This window comes from Toxotes jaculatrix, chromosome 11, assembly GCF_017976425.1.
Source record: "Toxotes jaculatrix isolate fToxJac2 chromosome 11, fToxJac2.pri, whole genome shotgun sequence".
In the NCBI taxonomy this organism is placed as follows: domain Eukaryota; kingdom Metazoa; phylum Chordata; class Actinopteri; family Toxotidae; genus Toxotes; species Toxotes jaculatrix.
In genome coordinates, this window is record NC_054404.1 from 6,576,250 (window position 1) to 6,600,940 (window position 24,691).

The 24,691-nt window shown below is 42.8% G+C and overlaps 1 protein-coding gene across 2 annotated transcripts in view; it reads right to left on the reverse strand.

Annotated features, from left to right (window-relative positions):
• camkmt (calmodulin-lysine N-methyltransferase) overlaps window positions 1–24,691 on the reverse strand; it is a 95,451-nt gene that overhangs the window by 24,426 nt on the left and 46,334 nt on the right. For both annotated transcript variants that reach the window (XM_041049118.1, XM_041049117.1), the window contains exons 4-6: window positions 5,617–5,677; window positions 4,089–4,140; window positions 223–286 (exon numbers count right to left, since the gene is read on the reverse strand). In XM_041049118.1, coding sequence (XP_040905052.1) covers window positions 223–286; window positions 4,089–4,140; window positions 5,617–5,677 — 177 coding nt within the window. The remainder of the gene's footprint in view (window positions 1–222; window positions 287–4,088; window positions 4,141–5,616; window positions 5,678–24,691) is intronic.

The following is a 24,691-nucleotide window of genomic DNA, read 5'->3' on the forward strand; positions in this document are numbered from 1 at the left end:
TTATAATGTGAAATTTGTTATAAATGTAAACAAATGTGATTTTTATGTAAGGGAATGCTTTAACAAACAACAAAGTTGCTATATGAAAACCCCATAGAAAAGACAAAAGTATTCACAGAAACATATGCAAATGAATGCATATAAATAAATGTGAACTAGAGGAATGAGGTAGAGATAGAGAGATAGGAAGAAAGAGAAGGAGAGAGGACGATGAAAGGATACTCTGAATGGACTTCTCGTTCCCATCTGATAGCAAAACTTCCTTCACGTCAGCACAAATGGCAACCTGAGAGACAGAGAGACAGGAGAGAGACAGAGAAATGAAACAACACAGAACAAAAGAACAAAACCAAAAGCACCCTTAAATGAAGCAAACATCTGAACACACACACACACACACACACACACAATAATGACATAACCATATCTACAAAGCCTCACTCTTGGCAGCCCAGCCCATCCCACCCTCTCTCTCCATTGCTCCCTCTCCTCCTTGCCATTTCCCTCTCTATCTTCACCCCATTTTTATGTCTGCATTATTTTAATCATTCAATCAAATCAGTCAATACTTTTATCATTGTGGCTAGCGGTGGGGGCTGCTATCTTGCTATCACTCTGTTCAGTAATTGCATTGTGACAGGGGATGATGGCAAGCGCAGAGTCTTTTCATTTGACGCTGGGTGTTTATCGGGCCGAGCCATCACTCCGTTCGCCGCTGTCACTCTGCACTCGGCTCGCCGGGCCTGCCTGATGCCCTTCATATAACTTTGCGGTGCAGACTATGAGAGACGAAGAGAAAGAGAGGGAGAGGGAGGGAGACACGAGAATGGATAGAAACCTTTGTGCTGCGCTGTGTCTGTGTGTGAGAGAGATATAGATAGAGAGGTGTGTGCTTTACTATAACCTCATCTTTTCACATTTTCTTTTCTTTGCAGATGCTTTTTTATATCAGCTAGTGCGTGTCAGGCTGTCAATTTCTGCTAAGGAGCGTGTGTGTGCATATACACGTGGGTGAGTGTAAGTGCAAGTAGCTATTGTGTTGTTATGCACACAAATCCTATATGGCTGATTCAATGTAATCTTGTATGGCATACAGAAAATACAAATGATGTAGTATATCCAGTGTATGAAAATTTCTGAAACAAACAGAGCACACACACACGGAAGCTTTCACCCACACGAACACACACACACACACACACATGTTCAGGCGCTGCAGGGTGTGTGAGGGGGTCACTGAGTGCTGTGAGTTCCACCATCTGCTCAAATGGAGGAAGGAACCTCCAGGCTGATCCAGGGCATCCAGCTGAAAGATCAAGAGCCCAACCAGGCATCCCATTAGCTACACCCTGCCACCCACCACCAACACTATACACACATGCAGAGTCAGGCTATTTCAAATGTTCACAAAAATCTAAATATAAACAGATACTATTAAAATGCTGTCAAGTTGGTAATCTGGTATCAAACCAAAAACCATACATCTTCTGTGTTTTCGCAGTAATACCTAGAGAGCCGTTTCTGTTATTACAGTGCTTGGCTATTACAGACCTTGGCTTGAATATGCATAATCTTTTTGTCAGACTGTCTCATGTAATAGTTTTAACTATTTTCCATATATTCTGGCTTAAAAGCTTTTTGAAAATTTTGAAATCGGGGGGAATGCATGAAAAGTTTGTAAACCACAGAGTTAAGGGAATATGAATGTTTGCACCAACTTTCATGGCAATCTGTTTGATAGTTATCAAGACATTTTGCTCCAAACCAAAAATGTCAGTCTGCTGTTGGCACTAAAATGAAAAGTCAGAGTATCACCAAAGTTGCTAAAATATATCACCTGAGAACCGTGACCACAATCTGAAGCAGATTTTGTGCCAATCCATCAAAGTCGATATATTTCACTGGATAAGTGAAGATTCTGGCTGGCCAGTTGTGAGGAGATCAATAAAGATATTAGGACTTTTACTCTGAGGACTATAAATGTCTGAACAAAATGTAATGACTATCCATCAGGTAGTTGTTAAGCTATTCCAGTTTGCACCAAAGTCATGGGCCGACCAGCTGACCAGCCAAAGAGCCACAGCTCTCGGTTGGCCTAAAACCTCCACCAGGCTAATTTATTTTGGGGATGAGGCTACAAGTGTTAAGGTAACATATCCTAATTTGACTGTATGTGGCAAACTTCTGTAGATGGAAGCATCATGATTTTTAAGGCGAGTGTTTTTTCTGATCGCAAGCAAATGTATGGACGTTTAACCACGATCAGAGATACAGTGATGATATTCTCAAAAAGTGTAAATGAGTTTCAAAGTTCCTTAACTTCTGCCAGGGGCTGTGTGTCTGCTGCTGCAGCTCCAACTGCTCACCATGTTGATCAGGGAGCCGAATCAGCGGGAAAAACTACAATAACTAACTTCAGGTCATTGTGGCACGCACCTGTCTCTTTCACCTCTGTCCCTCTATGTCAACCCCCCCCCCCCCCCCAACTCTCCCATGCCCCTATGGGGAGGCGCATCTCACAGTCTGAAAATCTAGTCTAGTCTGGTCTACATCATCACCATGTAGATGAAGAAATACATTAAGAATTAAAGTGGGTGCTGACTGAATGGCAAAAAGGAGGGTGGAAGGGAGGGACAAAATGCAGCAACTAAAGGAATAACTAATGAACTGCTCACATGGACAACAAGGGGGAAAAAAAAACCTGAATGTGGTGTCAGTGACGGATGAAGGAGGGAGGAGGAGAAGGAGAGGTGTGAAGGAAGGATTCCGTCTCAAGCCACCAATGTCAAAACATGGTGTATTGACTGCCAGGAGATAAAACCAGGCTTTCACACACACACACACACACACACACACACACACACACACACACACACACACGCACGCACGCACGCACACCTACACACACACACAGAAAGGCATCTAGCAGATCGATGGGACACTGACGCCTGCTATGTGGAGGGGCCCTTAAGACCCGGGCTAATAAACCCTATGGCTAACAGACTGTGGTATATGTGAGTGTGTCAGTGTGTGTGTGTATGTAGGTGTGTGCGCGTGTGTGTGTATGAGAAACATGTCAATGCAGGACAGCTTTTAAGCTAGTAGGTAGTCCATCTAGCTAGATGTCGCAACTTGGGTGGTCTGGTGACTGTGTGTGTTCTGATAAACAAAATGAAAGCACATGATCTTTATATCTTATGTAAAAATAATCTGAAATTAATCCTAAAAAAAAGTGGCTTCACATCTGAATACATTATTCAATTTTCTGTTTCTACTTTTTGTTCTTCTATTATTTCTATTTCTATTTTTATTTTCAAATTAAAAGAGAAATGCTGCATCCACACGTAGCAAAACTGACACATTCAGAAAGTGTTTTACCGGGTTATTCTTTCTATAGCCTGGTATTAAAAGAAATCCTGGACCACATTAGTATTGTATCATTCATGAGTGTTTTCTCCCAAGATGTTTAACAATGTTAATGTTAAAGCAGAAAACACTTAGGCTGAGAGGAAAGCATGGCTGACCTTGTTACTCTGGATGATGCCTTCGATGAATGAGCTTGATTCACTCTGTGTTGCTTAACTCGTGATAAAAATACAGCAAGAGGTGCAAATACTATTGCTCTCTCCCAGGATACAGGAATTATGAATTCAGTCTATAAACCTGGCACTATAAACTTATAGTTCTAATTAAAAATACTCTTTAGAAAGGTCCCTATACTTAGTATCTCTGAAAATCATGGACGATGAAGATCAAAAGAATATGGCTTCTGGTGGTTAACACTGAAGACTATACATGTGATATACTGTTAATTTAATGTGGGTAAAAAGTGTGCATGGATAGACTGTTACAGGTACACAAACAGACACACATACAGGCAAACAAAAAGTGAACGATAGTGCATATGATCAGGTATGGGTACTGTGTGCCCATGCTGTTTGTGTATTGATTGGTGTGGGTCAGTTTCATTAAGGAAGGCAAGCTGCTTCTCCCTCATAAATCTGTAAATGTTTGTGTGTGTGTGTGTGTGTATGTGTGTGTGTGTGTGTGTGTGTGTGTGTGTGTGTGTGTGTGTGTGTGTCACTCACCATGAGCCCTGCAAGACAGGTCATACCTCCTCCTAACTCGCATACTGCACCCCTGAGAGACAGAGAAGAAGAGAGAGGCGAATGGGAGTGAGATTCACCTTGCTGAACTAAACCTAGCAGTTTAGCACTAATACACACACACACACACACACGCACACACGCACACACGCACACACCCATGAACATGCTATACAGTAGAAGCACACAGATGTTCATATACACACTCACAAAAGCACATAGACACACAGTAAACACAGCAGGGTTAGAAATATCAATTCAACCATCAACCTGAAAGCAGAGTACTGAACATTGAGAAGCGCAAGTTCAATCAGCAGGAAATCTGAGAAAACACACAAACACACACACAAACATAGACACACACACAGAATCCTGTAGCTTGCATGCTTATTCAACCCCTCTCTCCATCCTCTTCCTCCTTTCATCTCCCCTTCCCCTCCATCTCTGCCCCTGTCCTCTTTCATCCCTCCCTGCCTCCCTCCCTCTCTTTCTGACCTTCACTACGCTGCTCTGATCAATACCCCTCTCTTCCTCGCCTCCCGCCTCTTGAATGTTAAAACAGGAAATCAAAGGGTGATGTTCCACCTTGAGTGGAAATCAAAGGTGCCTGGGTGCTTTTCAGCCCCGTGCCGCAGGGCGGGCCAGTTCTCAGCAGACGGGAGCAGGGGAAAGAGCAGCACAGAACAACACAGCGTGGCATGGAAAGGTACAGAATGACACGAGTAGCAAGTGTTTATGGCCGGTCCCACTCCGATTTAGATTAGGGAGATTTTAGGCAAAGTGGTGATGCTGACTGGGTTTCTGAGAGCCAGATTTATGAACTTAAAATACTCTCACAGTGTTGAAGATTAACATTTTAAATGTAGAAAACTGATATATTTTGGTGTAATAACATTTGATAAAATGTTAAACACCTTTATCTCACGACAGCAATGTGTTAGTATTTTCCAAGGCTGTTGCCACTTTACCTTCCTCCACCTAGCTGATAGCAATTTGTGTTTTCAATTTTCTCTTTAATTTTACTGAAAAGGAGAAACGCATTCAAAGCAAGTTTTCCAGCCTTTCTCTGCTGTAGTGTCACAATCTGTCACTGCAGCAAGCTTAACGCTTTCAATAAGTTTGCACAGGGACAATGATGGCTCTGTTTTGTATCATAAAGCAATTTCCTATCATGCAGCAGATTTCTTGCGAAATAAAACATGGTTGAAAGACGGCCATTATACGCTGCCGAGAATCTTTCTGATTTGGTCACAATGACAAAAATGTTTCAAAATTTAAGTGGTAAATGTTTAACATAAAAATGAAAACTTCTTAAACGTCTTATCTATATGGAAAATCTGAATTACATAACCATGTACAACGATTTGCTAAACTTGACGACAACATTAAAAACAACGCTGTAAATGCTGATTGACACGTGTGTAATTAATCACACGCTGTTGGTCTTTGTTTTCTTGGTGAAACCGTTGAGTCTTTTGAGTGAGCAGGTTAAAAGGGAGGGATCACTCACTTGAACAAGTGACGTTTCTGCAGACAGTAATGAGCCATCACCTCTTCAGATGGCCACACACCTAAGACAGAGAGAGACCAAGAGAGGGTTATTCACTCACGCCGACTGATGTTACATTTCAGCGACTGATATTTATTTGCAAACATTTATCCAGCATATCTCTCGTGTGACACGGTGATTTGATTCCGTCTAAACATCAAAACACATTAATATTGATATAAAAATGAAATAAAAATAATGAGTGTTCAGTGAAACACAATTGGATGCATTGTATTTTCCAGTCTGTGTTCATTTGCTTCTCTTGTGGTTTCCACCTTGCTTGTGATCCAAGGCTTCTCTGTCTCTGTTTGTCTGTCTGTCCGTCTGTCTATCCTAAATCCTTGCAACACACTCTCTCATTGGGCACTGCCTATACAAGTGTGTGTGTGTGTGTGTGTGTGTGTGTGACAGGGGGTCCGGTGGGTGATAATCACAGCGTGCAGGCCTGTCTGGCTTATCACCTACTGTCAGCCCTTCTCCTTCTGCTGCGCATGTAACACACACTAACACACACTTGCATGCTTGCTGCTATTTTCCCTTTCTCTCAACACACACACACACACACACACACACAGACAAATACACATATCTTGGCAGTAGAAGAAGTAAACATTCATTTGAATAAAACTTCAGCTTTTTGCTCCTGGCTTTGAACAAGAAGGTTCAGCTTGGCGCCGTCTCTGTGTGTGTGTGTGTGTGCACATGTACATATGTGTGTGTGTGTGTGTGTGTGTGTGTTGATATGAAGGAGTTGTTGAGAAAAAAGAATGAGGGGATATACAATGAGTTAGAGAAAGCAAGTGAGGGAGGAAGACAGAGATAGAAAATGAGTGAGGTAACGAGAGAAAACCGGGGAGGCAGGAAGGGAGGGTTAGAGAAGGAGAGAGAAAAGGTGGTAGTCGATATAATAAGCGGCTTACAGGCGGTCTCTCTTCACCTCATGGGGCAGACATCACTGCTCTCTCACTCTCACTCTCTGCATCTATCTCTCTCACTCACTCTGGCTCTCTCTCTTCCTTCTCGCTCCGGTCCACCAAGATTAGCTCAAGCAAGCAGGATTTAATAATGCCTATTGATAAAATGTCCAAATATTCCTTTTCCCCATTAGAAAAAAACACGCTTTCTACGTCTTGGCCTGACAGCACACACACACACACACAGACACACGCACACATACAAATACACTGGCAGTCAGAGTAACTATACTGTGTGTCTAAAGAATGTCAAGACACGTAAGGCTTAAATAATGTGACATTTAAAATTTCATCTGTTATTCCCCTTCAGCCAGGCGCTTGTCACACAGAACAGAAAACTTTAAACTGTCAACTGGTACGTCAACAGTGCAGAAATGGTACACTCTATGTAGAGCAAGGCTGGAACCTATCTTAAGTTGTGTTGTTTGTTGTGTGAACATACATTTTTTGCATTTCTCAAAATTTCTGATGTTTTTTTTTCTCACTATGTGAGGTGTGGCATTTTTCTATTTTTTATTGTCAGTAAAACCAACAATGCATTAGTCCTTCTCTCTCTGTACTTTCTGATTTTCCTTAATTGTCAGTGGCTCAAGGCCCCATGTTTATTCGTTACTACTGAAGACATTAATCTCTATAAATGGGTCACAGGTTAAATTCTTTTAGAACATTTGTCAAAAAGCAGTAAAGAGTCCATTTGTTAACCAGGAATTAATAAACTAGTGAGTATTTTCAGCAGCAGGACAGTATATGGAATATGCAGTCAAAATAAACAACAGTGCTGTACAGTGCTGCAGTGATGAAGTAAAATGTCACCCCATCACCCAACGGCTTTGCTCACTGTTGGTTTTGGACTTTGCAGGGGATTTTTGACATTGGATTTTCTATCTTTGAGTAAGGCTGCACAATGGACCATATTTATTAAATAAGCAACACTGAGAATCTCTATAGCAAAATTTAGTCTCATCTAAACTTTAAATAAATAAATAGCCTGGATCCCATATAACTGAGCGTAAAGAAGCTATGACAACAATGACATCTAACTAGACAATGAACCAAACAATGAACCAGTTCACTTTTTAACTCATCAATCTGTACTTAATCCAGTCAAACATAAAAACTGAGCCAGCTTAAAAGAAGAAATCTACCAATGAATTTAAAAAGTACTCATTGCCACATTTATCGATTTATTGTGATACAGATTTTAGATTCTCTTGTCAAGTCCTATGTTTAAGTGGAATTTGGGTTCATCCTCTAAATTAAGTGTATGTGTGGGGTGATGTGTGTGTGAAGCTGCATCGTAAATTCTTCCCTCCCCAGTTAACTTTGACCCCTCCCCTTCTGATTGTGTGCTCACATGACGCATAATGGTGTCCCAACCCCAACCTTTGTCCTGTGAAATGACACCTTAGTCCCTCCCCTCTATGTCAACAGATGTATGTCACCGTGACACTTGACATCAAGGGCCACCCAAAGCATCTTGGGTAGATGAACAGTAGAGGGTGGTAATGCAACATTAAACTGGGTGTGAGCCACCATCTAACAACACAAGCAGAAGAAGAAAAGATGACCCTGACATCTGTAGTTTCCATTGCTCCATTTGCTTTATGGAGTTAATGTAAAACAATAGTTTGAAAGGGGAAGGTTTCAAGGGTTTTTTTCTTCTTTCACGGTATCCACAGATCCCTAAAAGAGATTACACATCTGTGTTAAACCAAAGTGCCTCAAGGCCATCTGTGAGTATGATATCAAGGAAACCATATAACACCAGATAACATTGTGCCCAAGAGTTTAGTCCAGTCACAATAATATAAGTGTGAAATGTGGCTTGCCCTGTTTTCATGCCCTCTGCTGAGGGCCTGTTTCAGTCCACTAACTGGTGCCCATACTCCCAGAATAACTTTCTTTCATAGAAAGTTATGCGCCTGTGTGTGCGGGTGTGTACATGAACACATTTATCTGTGCGAGAGAGAGAAAGACAGACAGTACTAAGTAATAAAGCTTTGTAAAGCATATGTGAATCTGATGGTTAATCCCCAACTCCAATAACATTAATAGCCCAGGGTGACAGGGGCTATGTGTGTCTGTGTGTGCATGCATGTGTGATAAGTATGTGGTGCCTGTTGGTGTGTGTTTGCCTCCCAGGTCGAGATGCACTGTAGGAAATGAAGGGATCAGGAGTAGAGAGCAGATTACTCTTCCTGAGGATAATGAAATTATTTCTCACCTTCAATTACTAGATGAGAAAAGAAGGCTGTGTGTGTGTGTGTGTGTGTGTGTGTGTGTGTGTGTCTGTGTGTCTGTGTGTGTCTGTGTGCATGCACACGCATGTGCATCCGCTTAATATAGTTATCAGTCCCAAGTTGACTAAACCTTGTCAGTGGTGCTACCCCGAAAACAATATGTGCAGCTTATTGGAGCTGTGTTAAAAACATTGTTAACTCGCCTCTGGGTTTCTACTGTTAGTTTAGGAGCAACCAAAACCTGTAAGAGTCTTTCTAATATTAAAAAAAAAAAAGAAAAAAAAAAGGTGTTTCTTGAAAAGTAAATGTGTATCATGTATGATGGCTTTGGATGTCTGTTGTGCATGTGTCCCTAATTCTGCGTGTGGTTTGTCAACTGAACGTTTGCAAACTGCAATTTCTATGGACACATAAATTATTTTATGTGGTGGCAGTTTTAGTGTCAGTAGTATTCAGTCCAAATTTATTCATATTTAACTTTTATAAGACACAACAATTTCATATGAGGGACATATTTTTTAACTGTGCTGGTGGTGAGGGGCCTGCTGAGCCAACCAGATTTCTTGATTGCAGCTACCCACTGAGTCCACAGTACAATGCCATCGTTCTAAACCCTCATCTCTCCACATCCTGGTGACCAGGGGCTGACCCTGGGAACTCCAGGACTTATGGCAGTGCTAATCTGGCCTCAGTAGCTGTCAGTAATCACTTGCAAAGGGATGGAATTATTCATCCATTCCTCCGTTTTCTGCTGCTTATCCAGAATTGGGCCGTGGTGGCAGCAGACTAAGAAAGGTAACCTGTTAACACAAGCTTCCTTCTCCCAGCCCACTTCTTCGAAGTCTTCCTGGGGGATCCCAAGGCATTCCCAAGCCAGGGATCAGACGGCAGGGATGGGATTAGCTAAAGACCTATTTCAAATATCTGATGGGGATCCAGGTACTATCTGGGGAAAGGCAACCTAAAATAACTGACTAGCTAAGCCAAGCTAAGCTAACAGCACCTGAGACGAGGTGAGGCCATAACTCTGTTCTCAGAACCAAGAATTAATTAAACAGAGCCTGGACGCTTTCGTTTAGAAGATAACAGGATCTGATTATGTGGGCTTTTGCTGGAAACAATACTGATGGCTACTGTTCAGGCTGCTTAAATGTCTACAAAGTTTAAGCACTCTTCATGTAGTCCAAATGTTAAAAAACAGGTGGTCTCCTGTAGGTCTGACATATTCAGTTTACATATAAGACTTGTCGACCGTTGTGTTTGCTTTATAATAAAATGCACTGCTTTCATTATTACTGATACCAGCTGCTGTGTTTAGAGTTAAAACGAGGGATTTTGAGGGCTTGGTCAACGGTTTTGCTTAATAAAGTAGCATTTTATCTCTGTTTCTTGCCCTTCCTTCCTCGGCCAGGTCTCCTGCTAAAGCCAGAATGCCACTGAATAAGGCTATCAAGAAACATGGAGAGAAAAGGAATAGATAGAGGAGGAGCAGGAGGATGATGATGATCAGAGTGGATAGGCATGAAGAGGAGAATGGGTAAAATTTGGGGAAAAGATGGACAAAAGAGCAGTGAAGGAAGATGTAGGGAGCAATAGGAAGGGGAGCCAATAGAGAGAGGACAAAGGAGAAAGTCAAACGGAAGTAAAAGCAAAATGAAAGATGGGGCACATACGATGGGATGAAGAGCGATTGGGTTGCAAGAAGAGAAAGAGAAGGGGAGCAGAGATGGAGGAGGAGGAGCAACAATGCAGCAGGGAGAGGAGTGACAGGGAGAAGAAGAGGAATGGGAATGAAAGGAGTAATATGAGGGAGGGAGGATGGAGGTCAGGAATGGATGGCAAAAAAATAGACTAAGCAAGGAATGGGAGAGAGAGAGAGAGAGGTGTCAAGATGGGGTTAAGTGGGCCGTGATGTTGCTTTGTGCACGCACACACACACACATACGCACACATACAATCCTCTATCGTTATTACATACTGACACACACACACAGTGCCTTCTCTCCCCTCAGGCCCAGCGTGTCTTCAGGCTCCGTGGCTCTCTGGTGGTGATCCGTCTCCACATTAAGTGAGGCCTCAGATAATTCCTAAGCCTCCTCCATGGCCGATCCAATAAGGGATAAGGCTCTCGGCTGGCCATGATCAACTGACAATCTGTCCTCTCACACGGCTACTTTAGTGGAGGCCAGGATTACCCCGGCCAGCCTAGACAGGGTACACACAGTTCACAACACCACCACAGAGCTGATGCGTGTGCATGTGTGTGTTGCGTGTGTGTGTGTGTGTGTGTGAGAGAGAGAGAGACAGAGTCAAAGAGAATGACAGAGACAGACTGAAGAAGATTGTGTAGACAGGTAGAAGTGTGTACATTTGTGAGTATGGGTATGCACGTGTGTGTGTGTACGTGGTACCACAGTGAGGCATAAAAGAGCTGGCTGCTGCATCTATTTGTGTTACCACTAGTAGCTGAAGGGTTACAGTGAGATCTCTGACAAAACAGTAACAAATGCAATATGCTCTTGATTTTTTTTTTTTTAAACTAAAAAGTCTAACGGAAGGACTGGACAAGCAAAACAAGGTGCTGATCATTCAATACAGTATGTTGACACCGAAATCTGTATACTTCTAAGATCTATATCAAACAATCCAACTCTCGTAACCCTAGGAACAAAAAGAAAAGTGTAATCAACAACAAAAAAAAGACACCAAGTGTTATAAAAGTACTTCAGCCTTTTAGGCGCCATTATGCACTCGATTAATCAGATGCCTACTATAGAACAGCTGCAATGCAAACACAAGTCAACAGGGATGAAGAACAAATGTTACTGATTTCATTTTCTAGTCTGTCAAAATCAAAAAAGTAAAATGTTTTGTGGCCTTTAAGGACCTTCATCCCCTGATAAATCAGATTAGGTCAAGCCTCATAAGAGCTTGAACTATTAATAGCTGCATGTTAATAATAACAGCAATTATGAAATGATCATTCTGCCTAGCTGGTATGGTAAATACACATGCTGCGAATAGGCAGTTTAGATAGCCTATTCGCCTTTCACCAGAAGAGCCAGGCAGTGTGTGATAAGCATCGACATTCTAGCCAACAGAGTCTGCCTTGGAGACACTCCTGATCCCTTTTTCCATTGGAATAGGCTCATTTTAACACGCACTCACATACACACACACACACACACGATGCACACAAACACGCACTTGCACACACGCTTGGAGGACTGTGCGTTGCTTCGATAAGCGTGGCCCTTCTCTCTCTCTCTCTGAGTAAACATCGTTTTGGATTAGGCAGAGTATAATGAGAGCAGGGGGCTATCTGCCCACCACGCCTGCATTGTGGCCCCCCGCTCCTCTCTGAGGGGGCCGGGACCAATCTTTACTCTGCTATTTATCCCCCTCCTTTGATAGCTTACTTATCTGCTGCAAAATGCCAGGGATGACTGCCTGTCTAACTGCCCCTGTAACTGTCTGCTTGCCTTCTTCTCTGCCTGTTTCCACGCCTGCCTGTCTGCCTGTCCGTCATCCTGTCTTCAAGCTTGCAAAAGTATTAAGACAAATGCACAAGTACGTTTCATTTTATCTTTCCTCCACCTGTCTGTCAGAAAGTCTGCCTACATGACAGACTCTCTTCCTGAATACCATATGGAGATGGTAGCTGTTGCAGGGGACAGTACTGCAGGACCAGGGAGAGGGAGAGGGAGATATTTTTATATACATATTTTTATATACATATATATATACATATATATATATATATATATGAGACAGATATCGGTATAGGCCACAAAAATTCAGTATTAGTCAGGCTTTATAATTCCAGCCCTGATAAACCAACAAAATCGGATGATTAGCTACACATCTTTCTTTTTTCTTCATTTTTTTTTTTTTGAAAAAAAAAAAGCTGTAACTGGTGCTCTCGTTTACATAATATCACTGTTCATCAACTTTTTTAATTATGAGCTGGTTTTCACCACCTTTCTCACCATGTCCACTTCTCTTTGACGATGACTGGAAGCAGAGAGTGTGCACTTGATAAAATTACATCTGCTGCGCAATCATTGTCAGTGCAGAGCAAGCTTTCAGGAGCAAAAGGAACTCAGGGGTAGTGAGGGTTACAGGAGGAGAGTGGAAAGGAGTGTGGAAAAAAAAAACAGAACGAGGCAGTGAGAGATACAGCGGCACAGAATTACAGAGATGTGGAATGATCAAATGAGAGAGCAGGGAATGAGATGTGGGGAAGAGACAGGAGGACGCCGAAACAAAGAGGGAGTTTGACATGTGGCTAATAGACATATCAGCACTGAGGTGTGGGGTTTAGCTGGCAGACGAGCTTCATTCATTGATTAGCATACGGAGAGTGGCATGGGGCTGTGTGACAACCCCAGATTACACTACACACATACACGTGTACACAAACACACATACATACACACAAACACAAACACACACACACACACCTACACACACACACAATGTAGATTGCATCTCTCTCCTTCCTTAGAGAAAGGCAAGGATGTCAAATTACAGGGTGTCACCTGCACCAAGCTATCTAGTTTCTTGAATGTTAATGTATATAAACAATTAGGACAGAAGAAAGAGAAAGGGAGGGCAATAGAGGGGATTGAAGAAGAGAAGGACAGAGAGCAGTGACAGAAAGAAAGAAAAGGAGAAAAGAGTTGGGATAGTGTGAGGTGAAAAGAGGAGAGACTGGGAGGGTGAAGGGGGCAGGGGAGAGGAGTCAGTGAAGGGAGGGAGATAGGGGGAGGAGAAGGTAGAAAATGAGAAAAGGGTGCAGAGGAATAGGACAGTTGAGATTAAAATGACTGATGAGAGGTTCTTGTTTCTTGGATCATGGAAAAAGAATAAAGCAATATAAGAAAACATGACAGCTGCCACTGAGCCCCTCCCTGCCTTCGCCCTGTAGTGTTCTCTCTGAATGTGAACCAATATAAATTGGAAAAAAACAGAATCCTCTGGGTGAAAACAACTTCTAGGAATAATATGCTGTGACACAATAATTCTTTTTTTTTTTGGTCTTATTTTACTTAAATTTTACTATCCACATCTTTGCTATCTTCAATGTCAAACTAAATGAATATCCAAACTGGGTGAAAACCGTTCCCTTTTTTTGGTTTCACTGCCAGTACCCTGTTACTGTACGGTTTGATGATACGTAGGACAGAAATTCCAACCACCTAGTCATTTTAATACAAGTGTCACCCTATTTGACATCAAAAACACCACTTGCTTCAACTAAAATTGGTGCCCTTGGTAGGCTTTGCTTAAAAAAAGCACTTCTCAAACGAGCCCCATCTCCAAATAAATGAGGCTGTAGAAGCCGAGAACACACCAATACCTGGAGCTGTGTCAGCTGGTCTGGTGTTGTCTCAGTGCGTCTGTGACCTCTGTGCGTGCTGAGTGTTTTCTTGTGTTACAAGAAACAACAACAGAATCGTCTGTACCAAATAATGTTGAATTCTAGTTTCTAGTCAAGTTAGTCTCTGCGTGTATCGTTTGCTGTTCAAGTTTAATTTAAGTTTAATTCAATTTCCATGCAAATAATACAAGGAAAAATGTGTGTTATGATACATGCACTTACAGCAGATTTTAAGTTTTAAAAAGAAAATCACTGGCTGCAGACAGACCATAACTGCTGATCCCTCACCAGTGATTATTTAACCATGAGGTTTAGAAAAGTGCTTCTAAAAACTGAGCTCAGATCAGAAAAAAATGAAAAATGGAAATGGATTCCAACCTATGATGGCCTAGGGTGAAAAAGTGCATCCTTATTTATAAAATTCAACTTACTGGGGCTGCAGCTACCTTTCTCAAGTGCTCTGTTAATCATGTAATAAACGATAAAATAATGTTCTCACAATAAAATTTGAGAAAATAAGAAAAATGCCCATTATAACTGCCAAGAGTCCAAGGTGACATCTTGCTTTCTCTGACCAACAGTCCAAAACTCAAAGATATTCAGCTCACAAGGACAGCAGACAAAAGGAGATTAAATTATAGCACATACTTCTACACCCGCTCTACATACGCATGCATCTGTGTGTGTTTGTACTTCTGTGAGCAGGGAACGGTTATGATTATGAGTTGCATACATACACCAAGTTACCAAAATTCAAAGAGGGAGGTAACTGACAGGGGGAGAAAAGGGCACATTCAGAAAGCGTGACAGAGACGGGGAGTGGGCTAGAGAGGAGTCACATCCAGGAGTCTGCCCAACAACTGCACTGATGCCTTAAACATGAGACCCAGATTTTCTATCTCAGTGAAGAGGTGCTGAGGGAGGAAGAGAAGAGAAGGAGTGGGGGGGAGGGGGGGGGGGGGGGGGGGGGGGGGGGTATATTGAGCAAAGGGGAGGTGGGAGGTAAACAGGAGGGGGCGGATCTGTTTTGAATGTGAGGACAGTGCTGCCGAGGGTCAGGCTGTAAAACTGACAGTGGAATTTATTTTAACCATGTAAGCTGACCATAACCTATAGCAATTCACTGAGGAGGGTCTAATACACCCACGTACTCTGGTGTTGTCCAGTGGCTGCTGGGCAATGCCCGGATTAAGTGAGTTGCTCAAGTTCACTACAAAACAGGAGACGCTGTGTCTTATTTCAGTCTGCAGCTAAGGATTATTTAAATTATGAATTAATGTGGAGTTTTTTTTTTTCCCATTAATCGATTAGTTGTCTGGTCTATAAAATGGCAGAAAACAAAAACAAAACATCCATCACAAATTTTTAGAACTCAAAGTGATGTCTTGAAATGGCTTGTAGACTCATCCCTTTAGGACAGATAAGAGTTTACTGAACACAATGTGGGGCAGTACAAGAAACCAGAGGAAGGAGTGCTAACTCTTCCGTTTTGGTTCTGCAGCGGCTCAAATGAAAGCTTTATGACTCTTGTGGAATACAGTCAGCCGCTGAAGTAATTGTGTGTGCTGTGCCGATCCACTTGAATCATTGGCTGCCTGCAGGGTCGCTCCAGCTCGTGATTGGCCACTTTGGCGTTTCACGCTCCAACCAACATCAAGCTGGCCGATTTAAATTTCCTAAGGATATATTTGGTGGCTTGCATGTGTAGTTGAGCAGCTGCTTTCCCTAACACCACACTGCTGACGGCTTGTCAGTTTGCTTGTTTGCTGGACCCTTTGTTTCACTATGCCATTCTCTCTACTTTTGTGAAGTTGTATTACATAAGCATTCATGTGACAACTATTTTTAATTTGTGAAAAAAATGAATGATATTTGGAATTTGTCTTGACTTTTTTTTTTTTCAAATGATTAATGACTGAAGATTTGCATTTAATTCATAATGGATGCAATGACTTGCCTGCCTCCGTTAGCCCAAAATAGTCAACATAATTTTTACTCTGATCTGACTTTATTAGTTTGTCAACCGAATCACCCCACTGAGCCCCAACCAAACCAAAACTTTGTCCCGAAACTGATTTTGAACATTTGGCAAGGAGGACACAGCTACAGCACTTCTATGCATGGCATGACAGTGAGAAAAATGAAATGCTTTCAGACTCCGACACAAAAAGATGAGGCTGAACTTCTGAGCAAAGACCGGTGGCGAGGGCAGGGTGAAAGCGGTTCATGAGAAGGTGAGAGCGGGGTAGGAGGAAGGTTAAGGGGGTGGATAGGGGTGAGTTTGTGAGCTAAAAGTACGGATGTTTCAAACGGGTGTGGGCAGCGGTGATTGGGAGGAGGAGTGGTGGTGGCAGGGTGTTAATTTGGGAGCTTCAGAAGAGGAAGGAGACCCCCGGGGCTCTCTGTCGCTCTCTCTCTCTCAGCTGAAATAAACTGCACTGCGACAAACTCGCTATGAGAGGCCAGCGAGCGTGTGCACGTGATACAGCAGTGCCCATGTGTGTGTTTCCAACTGAGTTAGTGTCTGTGTGTTTTTGCATCTGTGTGTGCGGACGCATCCACATGTGTGTGTGTGTGGCGGGCTGCCTGAAGGCTCCCTGTGTGCAGGCGTTTCATTGGAGAGGCAGATGAGCAGGGCAGATATCCTGGGGCAGACTGGCAGTGGCCAGAGCTTTATCTGAGCTGAAATGATTTTAGCACTCCGTTTTGGAGCACTAACCCAGGAGCAATGTCATCCCCTCCTCCTCCTCCTCCTCCTCCTCCTCCTCCTCCTTCTCCCTATCCTTTTCTCCTCCCTTCTTTCTTTCTCTGTCACATTTTCTCCTCGGCTCTGCAACTTATTCTCTTATCCACTCCTCTCATCTCTCCTGTCTTTGTCTATCTCATGCTGGCTACTGGCTACTAGATTCGGGAGAAAGAGTAGACAGGAAAAGACAGAGAATGACAGCAAAAATATTTTTTCATTTCTCATTCATTTTTTAATGTTTGTTTAGTTTTACTAAATTTGGTCTGTGTTGATTTTAAATACATCTTTACAACAATTTTATGCATCAGAGAAAGAAGAGAAGGGGCAACAAAGAGACAACACAGATCAAAACTGTGCACTAAAGTCAAAGGCTGCATTATATTCACAATCAGTTAATGATCATTTCATGTTTACTTTAAACATTACTTTAATCATTTACTAAGTCAAATAAAAAAGTTAAGAGTAACATTTAATGATTACTACATGCAGTTAAACACCTGGCTCGCAGGAAACCTGGCTTAACATTGCATGCAAATAACCTAACAGTTTTAAATCACATTGCACAGTGGCCTGAGTGTACCTGCGATGATGTCACATGTTAGTGAAGTCAGGCAGGTTTCTGAAACCCGTCAATAACCTCGTCAGAAACACTGACATTAAGTGGCATTCCACTGCATTTTCCCAGTAGGAGACTGGACATTCAGACTTTTCTAGTTGTCAGGAATGTAGCATTACTGGAGGACTAATCCAAGGGGAGCCTCCGTCAGCCTGCACCTCCCACCTCTCCAAGCCTTATGTATTTATTGCCCATACGAAATGTCCCATATTTTACATGAGACTCTCAGGCAGAGGCACGCTGGTTTTCTGCAATCAGAGCCATTATCACAGTGACGATGGCAAGGGCCCACCACGCAGCAGCAGCGTGGATGGGTACCTTTCCCACTCCTCCTCTCTCATCTCCGCACTGCCGCTCTCTACTTGTTCCCTATCTCACCCCACCACCATCAATGGTCACCAGTCTCTCTCTCTCTCTCTCTCTCTCTCTCTCTCTCTCTCTCTCTCTCTCTCTCTCTCTCCCTCCCTCCCTGTCTGTCTCTCACTGCATTTACCTTGGCTGCCATATGGGGAATTAAGTGGTATTACAAGGAAAAGGCTTCTAGCTGAGCTTAACTGCATTACAAGAACAGGTAATACACCCTGAGAGTGTGTGTGTGTGTGTGTGTGTGTGTGTGTGTGTGTGTGTGTGTGTGTGTGTGTGTGTGTGTGTGTGTGTGAGAGAGAGAGAGAGAGCAAGGGAATAGAGGGTGGGGGGACGAGGGGGTCTTGTGGGTGCGAGAGAAAGACAGAGTAGGAGGGAAAGAGAGAGAAAGAAAAGGGGTCTTAAGTGAATTGTCAACTCAAACGCTCTAATCACAGTGAAAGCTCTGGACAAAGAGCACCCACGGACGCCAACGGAGCACACCCTGGGGGCAACAAAAGGCCACTTAGACCTATCTAACTCCCTCTCTACCTCCGTCTATCTGCTATTCCCTCTTTCTCTCACTGTATATAGAGGAAGGTCTCTTCAAAAATAATACCTTCCACAACACCTGAGAGAGGAAGGGAGGAAGAGAGGAAGAGAGAATGAGGAATGGAAGAAAGTAAGGGAAAATTGAATATACGCAGTTATAAATGTATGCAATACATCTGCAGTCAGGCAAACAGATTAATCATCGGGCAAAAGGACTCAATAAATGAAATGATAAATGAAAGAACCGGTAAGGAGGAAACCTCACGCACATCCTCTGCACCAGGTGTGCCGACACTTGTGAAACACAAGATCTCTCATTGCTTAGCCAATGAGAGGATCTACGACATATCGTTTGCCATTAAACTGCTAATACTGCAAATCTCTGTAACGTACCTCACGTTACAGAAACAATGATGCTGCTGATGCTGATGATGTTGCGCTTAGCGATTCTTTGTATTGCAGTGAGTCAGCCAGTTCTTTGTAGGGTGTAGCTGGTCAGACCTAAACGCAGGCAGCTGTCACGGTGGTCATCTGTCAAGGTCATTCTACATTTGGATTTTATTATTTTCATGTCTGATCAAGGTGATTCACAGAGGTAGAGTTGAGCAAAAAAAAAAAAAATGCTTTCAGCTGCTTTCCACATTTTCTTGTGCTTGGGCACTCTTTGTCATCCAACAGAGTCCAGAATCACTCATCTCCAGCCCTGGCTTTGAGATGAATGTCAAACTGCAATTTTATCATCTTATTTTCTGAATCTCGTGTGTCCATTTGTGGGAGTTGGGCCATTTTACAAGCAGTATCACTCACATCCAAGTCCTCTGCAAATGGAAAACTCATTTATGCAAGTACAGGTTCTAGGTTGGAAAAACCTGTGAATCATCTGTCAAACTCAACACTGATACTCTGAGTTTGCTCAGTGTAGTAGGCGGTGTCTCTGTTTGCAGTTTTTTCCTGACTCTCCAACTCAGATGCCAAGTTTTTCAAATGATGCAGGTCATAGCTCATGCTGGGATGACAGTAATCTCGGTTGTGTTTTTTAACTTGTGATCAAACTGATCATTTCTGTTAAGCTTTTCTCTTTTCCTTGAAGGTCAGTGTTATGCTCATTCAACCAAATCCAAAAGCCATTTAGGACCATCCAGTAGCTTACACTCAGCACCTCTTCTAGTTAGGAAGGCACTGACTTTGAGATCTCTGCGTCTTTGCTGAAATTTTGCCATCATAGCCACCTCACATCACAGTGTAAAAGTAGCTCAGAGTGGGCAGCTTCACCCTCCACCAGTTGGCCACAGAGTTGTAGATGTCTGGCATCAATTAACTGCGCAATTTTCATCACGATGTCCATGACTTGACCCAAATTAAGCATTTTACCATGGAGCAGATGTGTGACGCAGTGGTAACTGAGAAAAGCTGGAAATTTCTCGTCTTTGTTGCAGAGAGCAGCCATTTGTACCACCAGTCACTGAGGGAGCGCCAGCCATTGCGATTGAGACACACTTAAAAATCACCAGAGATTTCAATTTTATGGGTTTCCTGAAGGTAAAGTGAGATGTAAGTTATGCCTGAAGGACACTTGTTTTTCACTGGGAGACGCTGAAGGATCTCAGGAGTAGAACCCTCACTTTAACTATTACCATACAAAGAAAAATGACAAGACAGGACGGGACAGGAAAGGAAAGGAACATAGCACAAAGACACTTGCTCCTCAGCGGCGTGGAGGAGTTTCTAACAGAGCCCACACTGGCCTCCATTCTGGCCCTCAGCAGCTCTGCAGGACCTCCACTTTCTATAAAGCCCATAGGAAGATCACTGGCTCCCCAGGGCTAGGCAGCCATGATGGTTCTATTCAACGGTCTTGCTAATGCTATGCTGATTGTCTGATCACAGCTAGCATGTTGTGTGGCTAAGCACGGGTCATTTCCTCGTTTCCCCCATGTCTCTTTTCAAATGTCCAGGCAGGGAGAGCCCTTACTGGGGCAATGGGGAGCCAATGATGGTGACTAAAAGATGGAGGTTTCTGCATGCGAAAAGTCGAACTGGAAAATCACAATGGTACACATATGAACAATCACTTGAATCCAATTTTAATACTGAACATAGAAATAAAAAAGGAATAAAAAAAAAAATGTCTGCAGAATCCGAAGTAAAACATAACACAAAGTTGCCCGTACCCCCTTCAGAGTGTGTCCATTGTGCAAGGTGACAAAGGAGCGCTCATACAGACATGCTGCAACATAATGGATGTGGCCCCTTGGTCCTCTACTTATTGTACCACCGAAGACTCCTTCTCCACACGTGTGTGTGTGTGTGTGTGTGTGTGTGCATATGAGTGCTCACTTGGAGCAAACTGTTCACCTCTGCACTGTAAATGAAGCCAGATGAGCCTGTCGCAGAATAAAGAAGCGTCATCATTCAGATGCTGCTTTACGGACACAACATTCCTCTTGGAGTTTGAAGTACAAAACATCCATCCATCCATCCATTTTCTATACCACTTGATCCATTAGGGTAGGAGGCCGGAGCCTATCCCAGCTGACTATGGGCAACCACACACATACTCACACCTAGGGGCAATGTAGAGTAGCCAATTAACCTAACGTGCATGTTTTTGGGATTGTGGGAGGAAGACGGAGTACCCGGAGAAAACCCACGGAGGTAAACTCCGCACAGAAGAGCCAGGGTTCGAACCTGGAACCCTCTTGCTGTGAGGCGACAGTGCTAACCACTGCACCACCGTGCCGTAGTACGAAACATGATAGCCTAAATTCTGAATCCTTTTCACTCCTCTGTACCTTTTTGAACTAATAGGCAAACAAAATTAGATTAAACAGTACTGGACACAGAGACCAATGTCTAAACTACTACATGATGAATGGATGACGTCAGACTTTTGGACTGAGCTTTGACTGTTTAGTTTTGAAGGTCTTTTGAGGTTGAGATCCATATTTTCACTTTTAAGCCATTTTGAAATAATGGTTGTGAACAATGAACCGTCACTTACCGTTTCATTTTAAACTGCAGTGAAGGCCAGTTTCCACAAAAGAAGGAGTAGCTACAGTGCATTGTGGCAACTGAAGACACAGTCACAGTCCAGTTCATGAAAATGGGTGGCTGCCGCGGCGCAGCAAGAAAAGAGTGCAGCTTTGGACTTTGGACCGGCCTGAGATCGGACGGCCGCACGTTCGATCACCTGCATGACTAAGAAATGCCATGGGCGTGCTTATAAGGATTTGTCTAAAACTGACTCTGAACTTTAGTTACTGAATATAAAGGAATGTCCTTGAATTTATGATTTGATAAGTTATTCTAACTACAGATAACACAAGACAGTCTTTCATACCCTAAACAACAGGAGAACTTTAAGTGCAATGAAGGAAACTGCAGCAATGGTCAGAAAACAATGTTTTTTATTTTTGTTCTGTTTTCTTGTTTTTTGGGGGGTTTTTTGTGTAGCAAGGATGAAGGCAAAAGATGTAAAATGAATGAGGGAAGAAAAGAGAAAAGAGGAGGGGAGATAGCATGAGAAGATACAGTGGCAGAGCAACAGAGAGTGAAATAGAGAAGCAGAGAAGGGCAGAAAAGGTGGCACAACAACAAGAAAAGAATACTTTAACACCTAGTGTGAGTGAGATTGTGTGTGTGTGTGTGTGTGTGTGTCACTAGCCTGACACCAAACCCAGGAACCACACAGAGAGCATGGCACTGTAACTGGGCACAGAAGGTTGTAATGAATATTTCATATCAAAGATTGGAACTGACTGAAATGGCTGTTACGAAGTGTGTGTGCATGAGTACATATGTGTATTTGTCCATTTCTCTTGGACAGTCTGGAGAAGGGTGCCAAGACAATCAAGAACATGTCCATATTTCTACTTTGTTAATGTCAGATAAAAAAAAAAAAAGATGTTTATGTGTATTCAGGGTGTCCAGCAACATGTTGTTAACAGGAAATTTTAGTCATCTAATAAATAAATTTATCACAATGTGAGATGCATTAGGATTTGTCTGATTCAGCTCTGCAGGAGACAGTGAATGATTGATCATTTTCTTCACTGTAACTAATCAAAGAAGTGTGTCACAATGTTCATGTCTATGTAACTCAGAGCAGCTGTGCGCTACTCAAAATTAGAGGATCTTTACTCCCGAAATTATCTCACAATCAGAAAAAAAAACAGCATCAACTAGTAATCAAATACACATGGTGTTTGATGTGCCCAAAAGTTGCATGTGCATTCCTATGGAAGCCCAGTATTCATGTTAACCGTAACACAGTCAGAGCAGTTGAGATATGACTATATTTTAATTAAAATTATGTCTTTTTAATTTTGTTAGAGCAGAAAGTAATGTTTCAATTTTTTTCTCCCAGTTTGAGGAGAAGTTGGAGTTTGAGGATGTTTTTGGGCTCAAATCAGAATGTGTTTCTTTAAATGCTGTAGGGACAGGTGATGGGGAAACAGAAATGTCTGAGACTACTGACAGAACAACAAAAGATGGTTTATACTAAGCTGCTAATGATCACACACACACACACACCAATGATTTTTTTTTTTTTTGATTTGTTGTTTCTGTTTTTCTTTAGGGTGATGTTGTAGGGTTGGACTGACTTGCTCTGTTTGATAAGTGACATCAGTGACAGAGGCAGGCAGATAATAGTAAACTGTCAGAGCCTTAAGACTGGAAGAGAGAATGGGAGGGATGGAAGAGTGCACACACACACACACACACACACACACACACACACACACACACACACACACACACACACACACACACACACACACACACGCACACACACAAATACACACACAGTCAGGGTCAGTAATTGAGTGGGAGGAATAAGCTCTCCTCATTCTGTTTGCCTGCCCCCCCCCCTTTCCGCTCATACATGCACACACCCACACCCACACACACACACACACACACACATATAGACACACCCTGTAACACATCAGTCACCCCATCACCACTCAGCAAAACACCAGTTTGTTGCGAGTTACCAGCAGGGGCCGGGGACAATGTTAGCCGTCAGTCAGAGCAGCTGAGGACTGTCATTGGTTTAGTGCTCACCAGTGGTTACTGATGGAGCTGCTTAGTTAGTGAGACGATTTACTCTGTAGGCCGGGAGCAACCTCAAGTCCACACGCTGACGCACACATGGCCATATGCACACACACAATCGAAGTTCTAAATTTGCAGAACACAAAAAAGTCTTTTTCTTACATACATCCACGAAAGGCACACACACACACAAACAGAGGCACACATGGCCTTGAATAAAAAAGCAATATAAGATAGAGAATAAAAATGCATTGGTGCTGCCCCGTATCAGACAAAACAGAGCAACACTGAGATTAAGCATCATACTGCTGAGGGAGAGAAACAGAGATGTGAATAGTGAAAGGCAAGATATCATTCATTCATTTTAAACAGGGGTGGGTGGTGATTGAGTGAGCAAGACTGTGAATGAATCTGTGTGTGTGTGTGTGTGTTTGCTTTCTGGCCCTAGGGTCGTAGCGGACACACTGACACAAAATAAACAGCGCTCAATCTCACGGCCTGTGATTGCCGCTCCGGTGTCAAGATAAGTCCCGGGCCAGTGGCAGACAAGACCGACCGCTCACTCGACAATAGGGGGACAGAGAAGGAGAAGCGGAAAAGAGGAGAAACACAGAACATCAACATCTGACTGACTTTCTCATGGGCTCTGCAGGTTAGCTTCTCTTTACCAATCCAGTGTCGATGCAGGAGCTGTCATGTTACACTATAAACACTTCTTCTTACAGTGTCCCTCACATGTACCAAATATATAGTCCATATATATAGTCCAGCAGTTCAGGACTGTTTAGATTTAATAGGTTCAAATTCAGAGATATTCTGTGCAGAACATCAGTCTTGACCAAAGCTCCAGATAAGATTTTTCCTACAATGGTCTTGAAGGGCAAATGCAGAATACAATGTTGAGAAATGTTTGCAATTTGAGGCCAGCCTCAAGGAGAGCTTTTCAATAAGTTCTCTACACATACACCGAGGAAAAAAATGACAAAAGAGAAGAAGAGAAATTTTAGGCTGTGCCACTGTGAGAAGCCCTTCAGCAAGGCACCTAAGCACTAATGCTCCAGTGGCAGCAGCCAACATTAGACAAATGTGGTTGCTAAAGGAGCCATACAGACATGAAACAAGAAC